This window comes from Diplotaxodon limnothrissa, linkage group LG6 (genome assembly GCF_057381915.1).
Source record: "Diplotaxodon limnothrissa isolate DT_005_m linkage group LG6, D_limnothrissa_male_GT1.1, whole genome shotgun sequence".
NCBI lineage: Eukaryota > Metazoa > Chordata > Actinopteri > Cichliformes > Cichlidae > Diplotaxodon > Diplotaxodon limnothrissa.
Window position 1 is genome coordinate 8510824 of NC_140601.1, and position 17542 is coordinate 8528365.

A 17542-nucleotide genomic window follows, 5' to 3' on the forward strand; every position below is an offset into this window, starting at 1 on the left:
GAAACATTTTGTTGAACATTATTCATGAGCACTAGAAATGTTGCAATAATGAAAACGTGTTCTTCAAGGTGATGTAGTATAAATTCAAATTATTTCTACCATTTGCAATTTGAACAGCTGTCGCAAAACAGTTGTCAAGCTGTAAAAAGTACTGAAATAGTTCAGCTGATGCCATTTTGTAAAGGCAGAGAATTCAGAAACACATCATCTCTAAAAATGAGGTTCATACATTCTATATATTCAAGTTTCATTCTATATATTCAAGTTTCATTCTATATTTTCAAAAGATCATTCTATATATTCAAGCTTCATTCTATATATTCAAAAGATCATTCTATATTTTCAAAAGATCATTCTATATATTCAAGTTTCATTCTATATATTCAAAAGATCATTCTATATATTCAAGTTTCATTCTATATATTCAAGCTTCATTCTATATATTCAAAAGATCATTCTATATATTCAAGTTTCATTCTATATATTCAAAAGATCATTCTATATATTCAAGTTTCATTCTATATATTCAAGCTTCATTCTATATATTCAAGTTTCATTCTATATATTCAAGTTTCATTCTATATATTCAAAAGATCATACTATATATTCAGACTTTGGTTGGAATATATATATAATATTTTCCTAAAGGGCATTCCATAAATACATATATATATACGTATACGTATGTATATATATATATATATATATACATATACATATACATATATATATATATATATATATATATATATATATATATATATGTATATATACGTATACGTATAAAGGTGTACTCTCAGTGGCAAGGGAACAATAAGAGAACAGCACCACCAAGGCTGGAGACGGAGCAATACTGGAAGAGCATATGGGAGAAGGATGCAACCCATAACGGCAATGCTCAGTGGCTAGAGGATCTGAGGGCTGACCACAGCGACCTCCCTGAACAGGGTCCAGTAACCATCACAGTGGCAGATATCCAAGAAAGGGTCTCCAGTATGAAGAGTTGGACAGCACCAGGGCCCGACATGGTTCACGCCTACTGGCTGAAGAAGCTGACTGCACTCCACGAGCGTCTGGCAGCACAAATGAACCAGCTGCTAGTTAACGAGAAACACCCGGAATGGCTAACTGAAGGCCGGACGGTCCTGATCCCCAAGGACCCCAAGAAGGGACCGGTCCCCTCCAACTACCGACCAATAACCTGCCTCAGTACTACATGGAAGCTCCTGTCAGGCATCATATCGGCTAAGATGAACAGGCACATGGGTCAATACATGAGCGGGACACAGAAAGGAATTGGCAAGAATACCAGAGGCGCAAAACACCAGCTACTGGTAGACAGAACAATCAGCCGAGACTGCAAGACCAGACTGACCAACCTGTGCACTGCCTGGATTGATTACAAGAAGGCCTATGACTCAATGCCCCACAGCTGGATACTGGAATGCCTAGAATTGTACAAGATCAATGGGACCCTAAGAGCCTTCATCAGGAACTCAATGGGGATGTGGCGTACAACACTAGAGGCCAACTCCAAGCCCATAGCACAAGTCACCATCAAGTGCGGGATCTACCAAGGAGATGCTCTGTCCCCACTGCTGTTCTGCATAGGCCTGAACCCCCTCAGTGAGATCATTAACAAGACTGGCTACGGATACCGACTACAGAACGGAGCAGTTGTCAGCCACCTCCTGTACATGGATGACATCAAGCTGTATGCCAAGAGTGAACGAGACATCGATTCACTGATCCACACTACCAGGCTATACAGCAATGACATTGGAATGTCGTTCGGACTGGAGAAGTGTAGTCGGATGGTAACAAAGAGAGGGAAGGTAGTCAGAACTGAGGGGATTGAACTACCAGAAGGCAACATTGCAGACATAGAGGACAGTTACAAGTACTTGGGGATCCCACAGGCGAATGGGAACCATGAAGAGGCCGCTAGAAAAGCTGCAACCACCAAGTACCTGCAGAGGGTCAGGCAAGTCCTGAGGAGTCAGCTGAATGGTAAGAACAAGATCCGGGCCATCAACACGTACGCCCTGCCCGTGATCAGGTACCCTGCTGGGGTAATAGGCTGGCCAAAGGAGGAGATAGAAGCCACTGACATAAAGACAAGAAAGCTCCTTACCATGCATGGAGGGTTTCACCCCAAATCCAGCACCCTGAGGCTGTACGCTAAGCGGAAGGAAGGGGGCCGGGGACTGGTGAGTGTCAGCACCACAGTCCAGGATGAGACAACGAACATCCAAGAATACATTAGGAAGATGGCCCCAACTGACCGAGTGCTCAGTGAATACCTCAGGCAGCAGAAACCCAAGAAAGAGGAGGGAGACGAGGAACCATCATGGAAGGACAGGCCCCTGCACGGTATGTACCACCGGCAGATAGAGGAGGTGGCTGATATCCAGAAATCCTACCAGTGGCTGGACAAAGCTGGACTGAAAGACAGCACAGAGGCACTAATCATGGCAGCACAAGAACAAGCTCTGAGCACAAGATCCATAGAGGCTGGGGTCTATCACACCAGGCAAGACCCCAGGTGCAGGCTGTGTAAAGATGCCCCAGAGACAATCCAGCACATAACAGCAGGGTGCAAGATGCTAGCAGGCAAGGCATACATGGAACGCCATAACCAAGTGGCCGGCATAGTGTACAGGAACATCTGTGCCGAGTATAACCTGGAAGTCCCGAGGTCAAAATGGGAGATGCCCCCAAGGGTGGTGGAGAATGACCGAGCTAAGATCCTGTGGGACTTCCAGATACAGACGGACAAAATGGTGGTGGCTAACCAACCGGACATAGTGGTGGTAGACAAACAGAAGAAGATGGCCGTAGTGATCGATGTAGCGGTTCCGAATGACAGCAATATCAGGAAGAAGGAACACGAGAAGCTGGAGAAATACCAAGGGCTCAGAGAAGAGCTCGAGAGGATGTGGAGGGTGAAGGTAACGGTGGTCCCCGTGGTAATCGGAGCACTAGGTGCGGTGACTCCCAAGCTAGGCGAGTGGCTCCAGCAGATCCCAGGAACAACATCGGAGATCTCTGTCCAGAAGAGCGCAGTCCTGGGAACAGCTAAGATACTGCGCAGGACCCTCAAGCTCCCAGGCCTCTGGTAGAGGACCCGAGCTTGAAGGATAAACCGCCCGCAGGGGCGTGCTGGGTGTTAGTTTATATATACATATATATATGTATATGTATATATATGTGTGTGTGTGTGTGTGTGTGTGTGTGTGTGTGTGTGAGATATTTGTATATGTATAATAACACACAAGTTTTTTCTGATCTTAGAGCAGTTAAAGCTAAGACAAGCTAGTGGCACGCTAGACAGAATGTAGTAGCAAGTTACTCAAAAAATTAATAAATAAATATATATTTAACCCTTGTGTGGTGTTCGTATTTTTGTTACTCAGCCAGTGTTCATGGGTCTGGTGGACCCACTAGAGTTTTGGCTTTCCAAATTAACACTATCAAACAATTTTATGTTAAATTACTCAACAGATGTTTACTTCATCCCAATTACAAGACATATGAACAGCAAACATGGTTAATTTTTTCCCTTTACCTTTGTTAGATCACATTTATGAATTAATGTGCTTCTCGTTTTTCTTTTATATAAAATGTTATAAATAAATCAGTTATAATCAAGTGGAGTGAGTGGAAAGACACAACACATTTACACGTGAAAAAATAATTAATTGTTTAATTTTTCTTTTGAAAAAAACTGAACACGGGTCTCACAGACCCGAACACCATACAAGGGTTAAAAGACATTAATTTTAAACAGCTGGTTAGCTCTTGGAGTCTGCCTAGTTCTAGCCGTTGTTACAGGGTGTTCATATTCACAGAGTCAGAAACGTCTTGGTGACCTGACATCATTAATTCTGTTTGTCAGATACAAAACTCTAATTAAAGCTCAGCTCTCATGGACAGTAATTAAAAACAATGAGAGCCCTGTTTGAAGAAGAAAAGAAGGTGGGAAACAAGGCTGTCACTCCCTTTGTTTTCTTGTTAAAATAAAACTGATGGCATGAATATCATGCAAGCAGTGAGGAGGGGAGGCGATAGCGCACAAAAGGTGTCAGGTTATGTTTTGGTGATGAAGTATATTCATTTGTATTTCTAGCTGAAAGGCAGGAGAGATAAGCAGGCTTAAAAACAAAGCAGACAGGAGAAAAAGCTGGGCAGAAAAGAGACAGGAAGTCAGATAACAGCAAATTTGGTTATAGGCAGAGATGGAGGGAGAGACACGAGACTAAACCGGACGATAAGACAGAATGGACTAGTGTGGTCATGATCATTACAGCATTATAAATTAAAACTACTGTGGAAGTTGTTGTTACGGGGCTCTGCAGTAAACAACTAGCTTTCAAGTGGATCCTGACTGACTAGACTTTCATGTTTTTCAGCACAGTAAATATCACGTCAGGCTACCAGTCATGTTGTATCAGATATGATGTGAATATGAGTTCCCAACGGGAGAAAAACAGCCTTACGGTAATCACAAGCATGACACACTCAGTTTTTTTTTAATTATTAAAAATTATTTTTCTAGCTTCTGAAATCTTCTTAAACTGCAGAATTGAGCCAGAGGCTTTGTCGGTCCATTCCATTAAAACCTAAGAGGAAAAAAAAAGATCAGTATTGTGTCACTACATCGTATTGCCAGCCTTGGAGATGTTTTCAAAGAGCGAAGAGGGAAGCAGTTCAGGAACGGGATGAAAGAAGAAGGATGAGAATCTGTGTCAGTTTCAGCATGGCATGATGATCAATGTCCAAATCGTTGTTTGATGAATGATTCACTTTAGTTGCATCTTTTCATCGGGAAATGCAATGAAGTAAGGCTCACATACACACAAGTACAATCACTGAAATCAGGCACATCAAAGTCCAATCCATAACAGATGATTAATGAATGACTTTCATAATTACACTGTTGATGGGGATAACTAGCTGTTGTTTCGCAGCGGTTAAGTTGTACATTTCTTTTTTTTTTGTTTCCTTTTGTGTGTTTCATGCACTCATGAGGATGACAGCAAGTCTGGGTCAAACACAGGTTAAAGGCCTCTGGTGGAGGAATTGAAATGCCAATATCAATTTCACAGAATAATGTGAAGGGAAGCCTTTTCCCTGTGAGGCTAACTAAGATGTGCAAAGAGACAGATGATGAGAAAGAAAAGGAGGGAAGAACAGATTATCACAAACGGGCACTTGAACAGAAGCACCCAAATCTCTCTTCTGTTTCTCCTGGTTTACACCGTGTAAGTGCTTCACTTCCTTGAGACACATCAGATTCGCTTCATCTACTTGAGACAACCTAAAAACATAAATAAATATAAGTTTTTTAAAAAAGGACAAAGGGAAGTGTATTTGGAATTGAGCAAGTCTATTTCACAGTTGTTGTCACTATCAATTAGCTGTCATTCATGTTTTGGCTAGATAACTTTCCCCTGGGAGGAAATCAAAACTTTGAAAAATAATTAAAAGAGTTGCTGCTGTTTTGATGAGATACATAATATTTTACGCTGGATTAGAGCCTAAACCATGGTTAATCCCCAGAGAAAGGTAACTGGCTAAATGTCAGCTAGCATCCTGTTAAAACATGCAAATTACATCATCCCTTCTCTGTTTTCCACTTAGCCCATCTTTCTGTTTTTACCCCTGTAAAACCTCAGCTATTAAATTGTCATTGTTTCATCATATACCTTAGAGTTAAACTAATAGAACTGCAGCTGCGAGCTGGCGAGCCTTGTAAACAATGACAAAAACACATTAGACAACCAGCGTCGCTTTCATATTCTTGGCGATTTACATTTTTATTAGTCCATCATGATGTCTAAATGGAAGAACTTGCAGCTTCTTGTACTGTAGCGCTGTTCATGACTATGAGTAATTACAGAGCGTAAAAAGTCTGGTTTCATTTGAAAAGTAATACTATATTTCTCTGGGCTTTATTAAGACTTAATGGAGTAATCATGGCAGTTAATGGATTTATTACTGTGGTGCATTACCTTGAAAAGATTGGGTAACATGGGTATTAGAGTCATACTTTAAAAAAAATGTATTCCTATACTTTAATAAGACCTGCACTCAGTTAATTCCAAACCATCTGGGGATATATGAACTGCATTAGAATTTTCTGCCTACTCTTAATCATTCTGTCATAAACGCTGTTAATTTTCCCTCTCCCTTCTTGTCTCCTCCTGTCTATGTTGTACAGGCATTCTACCTTTCGTCTGAGATCGAGCACGTCCTCGTTGGTGCTATCGAGTCATACGGTTTTACGGGGCCATGAGTAGCTGCTGGGTTGACAGTCTCCAAAACCCTTTGACATGGAACACCTAAAATGGGGACAGGACTTGCTGCCATGCTGCAACCTCAGCTCTAATTGTTGAGAAGGAAGCCTTTACATTAACTGCTCTGTCTATTTAAACTTGCCTCCCGATTTGCATCGGTTCCAGCGTTGAACTTGAACTGCTGCTCTATCCATCCTTTCCCCGACCCCCCTACCCTTCTACTGAGGTGGCACTCAGACATCCAAACCATGGCCAGCAGACTGTCCCCTCTCTCTCCAACCCTGTGTCTCTCGCTCCTGCTCCCTGCACTGTTGCTCCTCCACCTGTCTGGCACAGTGAAAGGGGATTGCTGGCTGATAGAGGGGGAAAAAGGTTACGTTTGGCTTGCTATCTGCAGTCAGAACCAGCCTCCATATGAGACCATCCCCCAGCACATCAACAGCACGGTCAGTATGACTATCTGCAGGCCAGTTGTGCTCTATCACTATAGCAACCTCTGCTGAACCTGTGCCTCCATGATGATGTTGACTAGAAAACAGTGATTCTAATGTTCTTACACTCAGTGTAATGGTCATTGTAAACTATGTGAATGTGAAGGCTGTTTTATGTCTGTTCCCTAAATATAGTTGGTATTGTAATGTACTCAAATGTATGATGTCACTGACATCTTATAATGAAAGCAACATATATTTTAGTTGGCGTAACACTGCACAATTGCCAGTGTAAGTCATTAAAACGAGACAACGTAATATGAAGATATTTTACCTAACTGAGATAGCATAAAGACCTACATAATCTAGATGTTTCAGAAGCAGTGTACAAGAGCTTACAAATGCGCTGTGATTACTGGGGAATGCGACGTGTAACTGGGGAAATTTCTCATTAAGCAAAAACGTAGGTTCCAATATGCTTCTGTCTTTTTAGGTCTTCCCCTTATAACAGAAAAAGTAAAGTGAACTGTTGTCTTGTCTCTCTTAGGTGCATGACCTGAGGCTGAATGAGAATAAACTTAAGGCCGTGCTCTTTACCTCCATGTACCGCTTTACAAACCTTACTGACCTCAATCTAACCAAGAATGAAATCAGCTACATTGAAGATGGCGCCTTTGCTGGACAGGCCAACCTACAGGTCTGAAGCCAAAAGTGAAACTGCTTTTACTGTCTCTCTTTTTTTAAACTTTATTTCTTCACCTGTACATAAGGAAATAATAGACGTTCCTTAAGACTTCCGGAAAGTTCTCTTATATTCCTGCAAAAGTGGATGAAAAATGAGTAAAGTCTTTAACCTCCTAGGACCTGGCGTCCACATATGTGGACATCACATTTTGGGTTATTTAGACCAAAATACTCAATTTTGCTCTACAAGGGCCTGATATCCACTTACGAGGACATTATACTGCAACTGCTCTATCGAAATTTTAAATAAATATCCTCATATGTGGCTCTCATTTTTCTTAAAAAAAAAAATTAGGTAAAAAAAGAAAAAACTGGTAATTCTTTGTTTTTACATTCATCAGGTCCCAATATCCCCAAATATCAAAGAGAAATTAAAAATGCATGACGTGGAAGAGTTCAGGTCTTAGGAGGTTAAATATGAATCCCATTTAGACCATGCTAAATGTAAGTGTTAACAGCAAATGAATCTGTGAATTTCTTGTGTATATCATTTCAGATGTTTGTCCGGTTGAATCACTCATGTCTTAACACTTGGTTAGATAATGCAGCAAAATGTTCCCAAATTGTTTCAGCTTAAACTGTGTTCTGACATCCTCTACAGAAAAGCAACAACCAATTAATGAAAATGTGGTGAACAACTGAGCATATTTTTTAACAGCCGATTGTCTCCTTGACCCAGGTTCTTCAACTGGGCTACAACAAACTAACCAACCTGACTGAGGGCATGTTGAGAGGTCTGGGTCGAATGCAGTGCCTCTTCTTGCAACACAACCTCATTGAGGTCATTGCCACCAATGCCTTCTGGGAGTGTCCCAACCTCAACAGCCTAGACTTATCTTCCAACAAGTTGGCCCGTCTTGACCCATCTACTTTAACGGTTCTCAGCAGACTGACAGTATGTGAACTAGGTGGAAACCCGTTCCACTGTGGCTGCGAGCTTTACAGTTTTCTCACTTGGCTGGATGAGTTTAACAATGTCACCCGCACCTATGACCGTCTCCAGTGTGAAACACCTCCAGAAATGACTGGCTATCCACTCTTGAGTCCCGGGTATGGAAATGGAAGAAATGCTCGAAACATATTATTATCAATGTGTCGTGATGGTGTGATAATTCCAGGGATGACCTCTCAGATGCCAGATCAAGATGGCTCAGGGATGGGTTTGGACCAAGATCAAGGTGTGTACCATCAGCCAACCACCTCATCCACTGCTGACCCTATCTATAACCCTCAAATTTCTATGAAGCTTCAAACAGTTGCTCCGTACACAGCTTCACTAATAGTCAAGATCCCACATCCCTACAGTAAGATGTATGTTCTCTCCCGGTATAACAACACTTCTCTTGAAGAGGACATATCCCTCAAGTCAAGCAAAGCCACGATAACTTTGAAGGGGCTGAAACCACAGTCCAATTACACCTGTTGTGTGGCTTCTGTAAGGAAGTCTCAAAAGTACAACCACACCTGCATGTCTTTTACCACACGAGCTACTGGACCACTGGACCACCAAACGAATCCTTCCACAACAACCCACTACATCATGACCATCCTGGGATGTCTGTTTGGCATGGTCATTGTTCTTGGATTTGTCTATTACTGTCTGAGGCGCCGACGCATCCAGGAAGAGAAGGAAAAAGCAATTAGTGTGAAGAAAACAATTTTGGAAATGAGGTATGAGACAGTGCATGTTTGTTAATCAAAGTTTTGGGGATCACAATAGAATCTTCTGTCATGCATCTTTGGATGTTGTAGCCAAAAACTGACATGACTATGTCCTGTGGGTGTAATTGACTTCTTTGGAACAATTTATTATTTCATTATCTCTTCATTAGTTGTTTTGCTGCAGTGCATTTCTTTTTGAATTTATGAAAGACCTCATTTATTCTAACTGCAAGCAATGGCTTAAAAAAATCAGTCATACTCTTTATCGAGTCTTTAGGTCATTTTTATAATTCTTTAAGCTTTAATTAAAAAAGCAAGGATTTTGTCATCTTAGGCCATCACTGAAGGGAAACCAGTTTTTAGAAAAGGTACGCAATATGGAAACAGAGTATTGTTTGTTTAAAAGTAAATCTGACCTTTTTTTTTAGGTATGGCCCAGAAGCAGCTGCAGCTGTAGTCAATGACCCAAATGCCATGCAGCGTCTTCAGGAGCAGGCTCACCACCAGCATCACCATTCAGGCGGTGCAGGAGCCAAGCTGCCCCAATCTGCCTCCTCTAGCACAGGCATGCTTCACGGTTCAGCCAACACCAGTTCTTCCCGCCTCTCCACCTTGCCACAGGTGGAAAAAATGGCCACTGCCTTCTCTGAGGCTATGGGTGGCAAGGGTAACTACATGGATATAAGGACAACGGGAATGGCAGGGGAAGGCAGGGAGGCAGTGATGGCAGCTGGAGGAGCAGGGCCAGGAGGGGAAGTAGTTGTGGATATGCGAGGTGGGGCTGAGAATGGGACGGAGGCTGGGGAGGATTCAGATGATGACGGTCGTGGCTCAGCATCAGAGATCTCCACCATTGCTAAGGAGGTCGATAAGGTGAACCAGATTATCAACAACTGCATTGATGCCCTGAAGCTGGATGCCTCAGCTAATGCTGTGACCACAGCTGACAATACCAGTTCTGTGTCCTCCCAGCCTCCTTGCATAGCATCGCTCCCGCGCAACCTTCTCCCCCTCTCTCCAGGTCACCCTGGAGATCAGATCATGGCTTCCTCTCCAAAGGTGCACCCTAAGCCTCACCTTCAACCTCATCCACAACCTCATCCTCAGCCAATTCCTCAACCACATCCTCAGCCACATCCTCAGTCCCATTCTCAGCCCCATTCTCAGCCTCATCCACAGCTCCATCAACAGCCTCACCCGCCTTCAATGGCCCCAGTGCCCCTGGTCATGCCCTTATCTGAGCGGCCTGGTATCAGCGGGGGTGGATTTCTCTCCCCTCCTTACCGTGATCCACCCCCAGCCAATGCAGTGCGGCCCCTTCAGAGGCAACTGAGCGCAGACACTGCTGTGGTTAAGAACCGCTGTGGTCCCCCTTCTGCAGGCTCTGCCAAGAACACAAGAGTGTATAGTGTAGACATCCCTGAGCAGCGCAGTGATCCTCCCAAGTACCCAGGAGAAAAGGGTAGCCCCGTGGGTTGTGTTGGAGCGGGAGGAAGTGGAGGAGGTGGTGGAATAGGAGGCTGTAACGGAAATGGAATGGGAAATATTAATGGCGGAGGCCTGAGCTTAAATGGGGGAGGAATGGGATGTAATAGTGGGAATGGAGGTGGCGCTGTAAGCTCTGGACAGCAGCAACAGCAGCACTTGGAAGTTCAGCCAGACTATCATAGCTCTGAGCACCGCCACTCCTTTCCTGCACTCTACTATGAGGGTGGCAATGAATCGCCTTCACCATCCCAAAAGGCTTCGTTTCTCAAGCCACTTGGGCGCACCAAGAGGGATGCCACATCCACCTACTCCCAGCTCTCACCTTCTCGTCACCACAACTACAACTCTGGCTACTCTTCCAGTCCAGAGTACTCATCTGAGAGCACACTGCGAATCTGGGAGCGATTCCGACCTTACAAGAAAAGCCCTAGAGAGGAAGCATCCTATATAGCAGCAGGGCATGCTCTGCGCAAGAAGGTGCAGTTTGCCAAGGACGAGGACCTTCATGATATTTTGGACTACTGGAAAGGTGTTTCCGCCCAGCAGAAGCTGTGAGCTGGGGAGCAAAGCTTATGTCCTAAGGGAGATTGTGGAATGAATGCCAACAGCAGACTACTGAAGAGGAACATATTAAGGTAGCAAGACAGATAATGTTTCCTCAGAGGTGTCTAGCGACACAGGTCATTCAGGCGCCTGTTCAAGAATTAAAGAGGTATTCTCCTGGTGATTTTTAAAAATTGATTTTGTGAAAATCCATTGACATTTTCAGAGGCTATTTCCAAGGTTCTCCTCTGTCTTCACCTCAACACGAATGATTTTTAACGAGAATCCTGCCTCACCCTGGGCACTTTGGTCCTTTCAGGCTTCACAGACCTGTTGACTAATCACTAATGATCAAAGGCGAGGTGATGACAAGCAAACGTCTTCTACCTCACTGCTGGCAAACTGGAGCTCAGCTATCTCCCCAGAAACAGCACCCATCATGACTTAAGCGCCATCTGTTTTTTCTCTAATCCCATCAAGCCGTTATTCACAAAACAATCATTCCATGGCACGGCAGTACCTGCTGTCCTATAGAAACATCATTTAGGATGGTAATGAGGAAGCAGGGTGAAGAATTAGGTGTGTTTTGTTTTAGAAAAGCCTGAATCTCCCTCTTTAGGGAAGACATTAAATGATACTTATCAGGTTAATTGTTCTTCCTGGCGATTAGCCGGTGTGAGAATAGTTCAGGAACGCTTTGTGTTGCGCACACTCATTGATTTGAAGCACCTACAAACAGATGTTCAGTAGTGTATGGACATGCACGTACAGTTTCTGCATGCTTGAGTGATTACTTGTGTGTGAAAGAGTAAAGTTCTGGTTGTCGGTGAGTCGTTTATTATTCTCAAGCTCACCCAAGGTAGCAAAGCCTGTACAGCTAATATATGGATAACAACAAAGTCAGGAAGTTATGAGTGAATGTGAGTGAGTACATAACTGTGTATTGTCTGTTGAGATAGCATGAAGACCCACAGGCATTTTTGTCCCATAGTCCATTTCTTATTTACAGTTGTAGCATATTTCTTTTCATAAGGGAAGTTATGAGATGAAAAATTTACATTTCAATAGTCCAAGTCTTGCAGAAATTACTTTAGGTTGAGTTATGCAGGTTTACAGGACAGCCATTAGCTCCTATATTAAAGAAAATGGTAATCATGTTTAGGAATAGAGGCAAACTAAGAATAAGTAAGGGTTTACTGTAGCAGCATCTCATTTTTAACAATTTCCCCATTATGCAGACAGACTTCAGTGTATTGTCAGTTGCCTTTGAATCAACTGAATGCAAGGAGCCCTAAAAACAAAAAAGTGAAATGCTTCCACTACTACACGTTAAGATGAAATGAATAATACGCAGGGTGAAGACCCTAGGGATGTACTCTGACGCTACACTATATATGACCACCTTGTGCTCTGGGTGGAAGCTGGTAGCTCGCTAGACCTGGACCAAAGTGCCCTTGGGAGGTATGACTTTACAGGTTTCCATTATAATCTTTTCCATTGTGGTCAGCAAAGTATAAAGAAAACAAAGGGAAGTTACAGCCTTGGTTTATTTAGGATTAGGGTTTAAAACTATGGTTAATACAATGAAAATGGATTAGAGGAGCAAGGCTTGGGACTGTTGTGGACTAAACAAGAGACCTTGAGCATTTTTATTTAATTTTCTGCCCAAATTCCTATTACAAGCTATAAATTCTTAAAATGCAAATATAACTCATTTCCCTCTGTTTTTCTGCCAACTCTGTCCAACTTAATGGGATAAATTAATGACTAATTTTTGAAGGCTGATGTTGTATCATCATCTGAGGTCAGAAGGCTCTGCTGATATTATTAACTCTGCAGGATTCAGAGCTTGACTGAAATTAATAACGGATAGCCTTGTTTCGCTGTCTGTCTACCCATTTTTTATTTATATAATGTCTCATCATTTTGCATTTCCCTCCATTTTTTGCAGGCAGGAATGATAGTCAGACACTGGCGTGAAAAACAAAAAGTCATTCACCTTCACTTGTGCAGGTGAAGGTGAAATTAGGCTATAACCTTCTGGGCTATGTTCTTTCTGCTTTGAGTATGATTGGTCTGGATTGGCCTGTTTGCAAGGCATGCAAGTAATGCATTCTTATTTGATTTTCCACAGGATTTAATCTGATGTTATTGTTTTGATAGGCCTTGAATCAAGCCACCATTGACAGTGTGAGTTTGATGGGGCATTTATTTACTCTTTCACCTATAAAATGTACGTCTAAAGAATAGGCAGAGTCGCAAAGGTCAGCGCAAATGACCCCAAATCTGCTGTGAGAAATAGAAATGATCATGTTTAAAAGCAGTTGGGACATGTCATTTTATTAGATTTTTTAACACTGCACTTTGTTCTGCATAAATTGTCCCATCCAAATATGTTATAATTTGCCACCCTTTGTCACTAAAAGAAATGTCTGATTGTAATATATTTAATTTGTCTGAATGAAAATCACCTTCACTTCCACTGCAGCAGTGTGATGGCACAATCTCTCAAAACCTGGACCAAAAAAACCAAAACAAAGACAAGTCAGAGAATGTTTTTGCTTTTGATATTCTATTATTTTGAGTAATAACTGGCATTTCTATGTCATCTGTGGCAGTCAGTGCAATAGACCCACTGGTGTTTGCAATGGGATGTCAGCAGAATGTCATTACTTTATCATTAGATCAATAGAACCTAATTTGGGCGAGTGGTAGCGCATAAAAAATCCACAGTGTGAATTCCCTTGGGCACTCAGTTGGACCGTGTCCATTTTTTATAAAGTGCCTAGTGTTCTATTTTTGCCTTTTGTTCAAGTTTTACTGGCAGCTCCCCTATTTGTAACGTACAAAAGGAATCACCAATCAATTAGTTTTAAATTAGTACCACAGGCTATGCAGGGGTAGAAGCTTTTTAAAAAAATAATGGCTTAACTTGGAAGAAGAAGGGGAATCGAGCTGAGGTTACCCTCACGCACCCCGAAGGCATTTCTTTAGATGTAAGGAATAACATTAGCTCAGTTATTCATGGAATTATTCATAGTTTCCAATTTGCCATACGTCACACCATTACCAAGACCATCACTCACTTTTGTCCACCAGTCCAGTGTTTATTTAAATCTATAAAATTACTCTTTAACCAAGCTGTTCTCCAAGCAGACTTTTTCCTCTGCCCCGGAGAGGAGTTCATACATGGTGACCAAGCTTTGCTCTTCTTTACTTCCACTGGTTGATACTGACAAATGTACAGATTCTATAACCTGGGATTTGATAGAGTGCATCTTCTTTCCAGTCTGTGTACTTAACCATGGTCATGTATGAAATCGTAGGCCTTCAGAAGTTAAAGGTAACAGGGAACAATTGAGAAAGCACAGCTTGTGGCAGTCTCACAAGTCAAACTACCTTTACCCAGAGGAGAGGAATTCAAGAGTACAATTAAACTGGTAATCAGGCATTGTGTATGCTCTGAACAAAAATAATTCGCTAGGCTTCTTTTTTTTTGTGCCACAAAACTGGCATTAACATCACGATTCTAGTCCTGGTACTTTGGGTTGAATGGGTCTGGTCTAAAAGCTTTTTATTAAGTTATAAACTAGAAGGATAGTTTCTATATGCCTCAAACAAATTCACGGTGGTTTCTAGACAATATCACTGGCTGCCTCGGGGAGTCATTGCTGCGCAAGTTTGGCTTCTTATTTCAGTTTCGTAAGTTTCTGAAGTTCAGGCTTATTGAAAAACACAAATCAATAGTCATGGAAAATCACAGAACAACCCTGCTCATTTCCTCCCTTTGGAGTTGTAGTTGTTCTAAATGTGAACCTCAGGCACAGAAACCAATGGGTTGCAATGGTTCCCAGGGAATGGCAGCGAGGTCTCTTTGCTCCTTTTTAATTAAACTTATGAATCCATAGGATGAAGTCTGCAGTGGAAACACTGGCTTTGTATTAATGCTGTAAACATTAAAACACTATACAGATAGCGTCTGGCTGAAGTAAACTCAGAAGAATTCCTCCCTCTATCCCTTTTTGCCTATTTTTCCTTTACCATTAACAAGGTAATGGACCACAGAAGCCTATGCTGCAAATATAACTTTTTGCCCGTTCTCCTTGAGTTTAATATCACTGTAGAAAATGGGAGTCTTGGGTGAGAAGTATGTGCTACAGGAAGTGTAACGTCCTGACAATTTAATCTCTTAACCTATCTTGGCACATTTATCTGCATTCTGCTAAACAAAGTAATCAATTTATGTTGTAAACATGTAAAATATGATACATTTTTAGATCAGATTACATTTCAGAAGCCACAGTTTGTTGCAATTTGAAGACGTGCATTTTTTGTGTTAAAGCGTGACACGATGGGACAGTCTTGCTTTCCCGGGCCAGGTTTAATTTACTGTTCATTCTGAGCTCTCCCTCCCTCCCTGCTGCTCTTGGAGATATTTTTTTCAGCTATGCTTTAATTTCTGTATTTGTTTATTTTACTTCAGAGTTTTCAACATACTGATCTAAGGACCTGTATTATAGGACCTGTAATAATGGAAAAGCAGTTATCAGCAGGTCAGTGCTATTCTCATTTTATCCACACTACGTGTTATGTTTGGGTTAAACCAAGTACAGACAGTGCTGTTGTACTTGGAGTTTGAGTTTTCATGGATTGTGATGAATACTAATTGATAGGCAGAGCCAAAGGTCCTCCAGTCTCACCACAGACTATTTAGAAGCTGAAGGGAACGAACCACAATCTGGTAAATCAAGTGATCTGTTGCGGAAGCTTAAGATTCGCATACGATTAAGATAAGAAGTTTCTGAAGGCAATTTTCTTAGACTTGGAGAAGCTCCAACTTTCAAGAAGCACAGACTTTCAGTTAAAGTGTTTGGTGCAGTTCACCATTGGTTTTGCTAGGTTATCAGCCAAGCTAGCAGTTACCTGAGAGCTAATGAGGAATTCACTGTGGTTTTCAGTCTATCTGATTGCATCCAGAAACATTGTATTCTGCTCCTGCTGGAAATCAAAAGTGAACCAAGAAGTTTCAGACTATTTGACATTCCTAAGTTTGTCTGGTGATGCCAGGCTAGTTTTCTACCCTGGATGGTCATACTTACATTAACTATCATTTCTGATCTCTGCCAAATAACAGTCACTTCTGCCCCCCCCCCCCCTTCCCCCATTTGAAAAACACCATTTCACACCCCTTTCAGAGGTGTCAGACTAATTAACTACTTTCAACACTTTAAATTTTAAGCACTGTGAAACTATATTGCTTACTGGCACTGAGAAAGAAGCTCTGTGACTTGTCTGTATCAAACTAGAGGCTTGATAACAAGTCCAAACCCCCGAAGAACCCCGAGTTGACTTTTGTCTTTGGCTATTTGACTGGCTCCACAGAGGAAGCAGGACTGTGATTTTAAAAATGTCTGTCTGCTGTTGAAGTTGAGTCGTCAGTTGGTTGATTTATTTGTGGGTTGACGGTAGATCCGCTGACCTTTCGGCTCACTGTCAACCGAACAAGAGAGACTGACGGAGGGAGTTGCCTCGTGAAACCAACACGCAACAAAAACAGAAGAGTTTTTTTTACCGGTGGCCAACTGTGACAAACACACACTCTTACACAACTCCACAAAACACACAAACGCTAATGTAGAGAATCAATGAATATACTGTACGTGTTTGAATAGTTTAGAGTAACACTTTATGGACATAAAATGTAAGAACACACACTACATACACCTTCCCACACATGAGCATATATACCTACACACATTTGTATACGAAAACACCTTGGCGCACACACACACACACACACACACACACACACACACACACACACACACACACACACACACACACACACACACACACACACACACACACACAGACCATATTCACACTTGCCTACACAAAACATGGACTGAATATATTTCTATCCACGTTTACAGACACATTTAAAAGTGCCAAAACGGCGAGTTTTATATGCAGATGGAGTGGAACCAAACATCTGTAGAAATGAACTCAGTGTCTTTACAGGCCTAAGAGCCCGAGTGTCTGTTTTTGTTTCTGTATTTACCTCCCTGTATAATTGGTGTTTCTTTTCTGCACTGTTCCTGTTTTCACTGTTGTAATTCTCATACTCTGTTCCAGTCTGTACTTCCTGTAGAATGAAATCACTTACTGTGAATGTTATGTTGAGTTCTCATGGGTCCTTCTGATCTGTCCCGCTTTAAAATGAATAGTTGTAGCAGTGACATATGTTTAATCACAGATTTTCTCACACCTGCAGAAGCCCTCCTGCTCTGCAGACACAGATCAAATGAGAGCACAAAATATCACCACAGTTATTGTACGTGTGAAAAAGTAGGGTTTGATTCACCTTTGGACAAT

The 17542-nt window shown here is 41.9% G+C and overlaps 1 protein-coding gene across 2 annotated transcripts; it reads left to right on the forward strand.

Moving 5' to 3' along the window:
- The first annotated feature begins 6547 nt into the window (after positions 1-6547).
- On the forward strand, positions 6548-11179 carry LOC146630067 (protein phosphatase 1 regulatory subunit 29-like). 2 transcript variants are annotated; one of them, XM_085355575.1, is made up of 5 exons: positions 6548-6745; positions 7278-7427; positions 8154-9145; positions 9565-10195; positions 10328-11179. In XM_085355575.1, exons 1-5 carry the CDS (start codon positions 6548-6550, stop codon positions 11177-11179), a joined length of 2823 nt encoding a protein of 940 aa, XP_085211701.1. The 2 variants fall into 2 exon arrangements, with proteins under 2 accessions (XP_085211701.1, XP_085211700.1); XM_085355574.1 differs by having other exon boundaries at positions 9565-11179.
- Positions 11180-17542: the final 6363 nt, after the last annotated feature.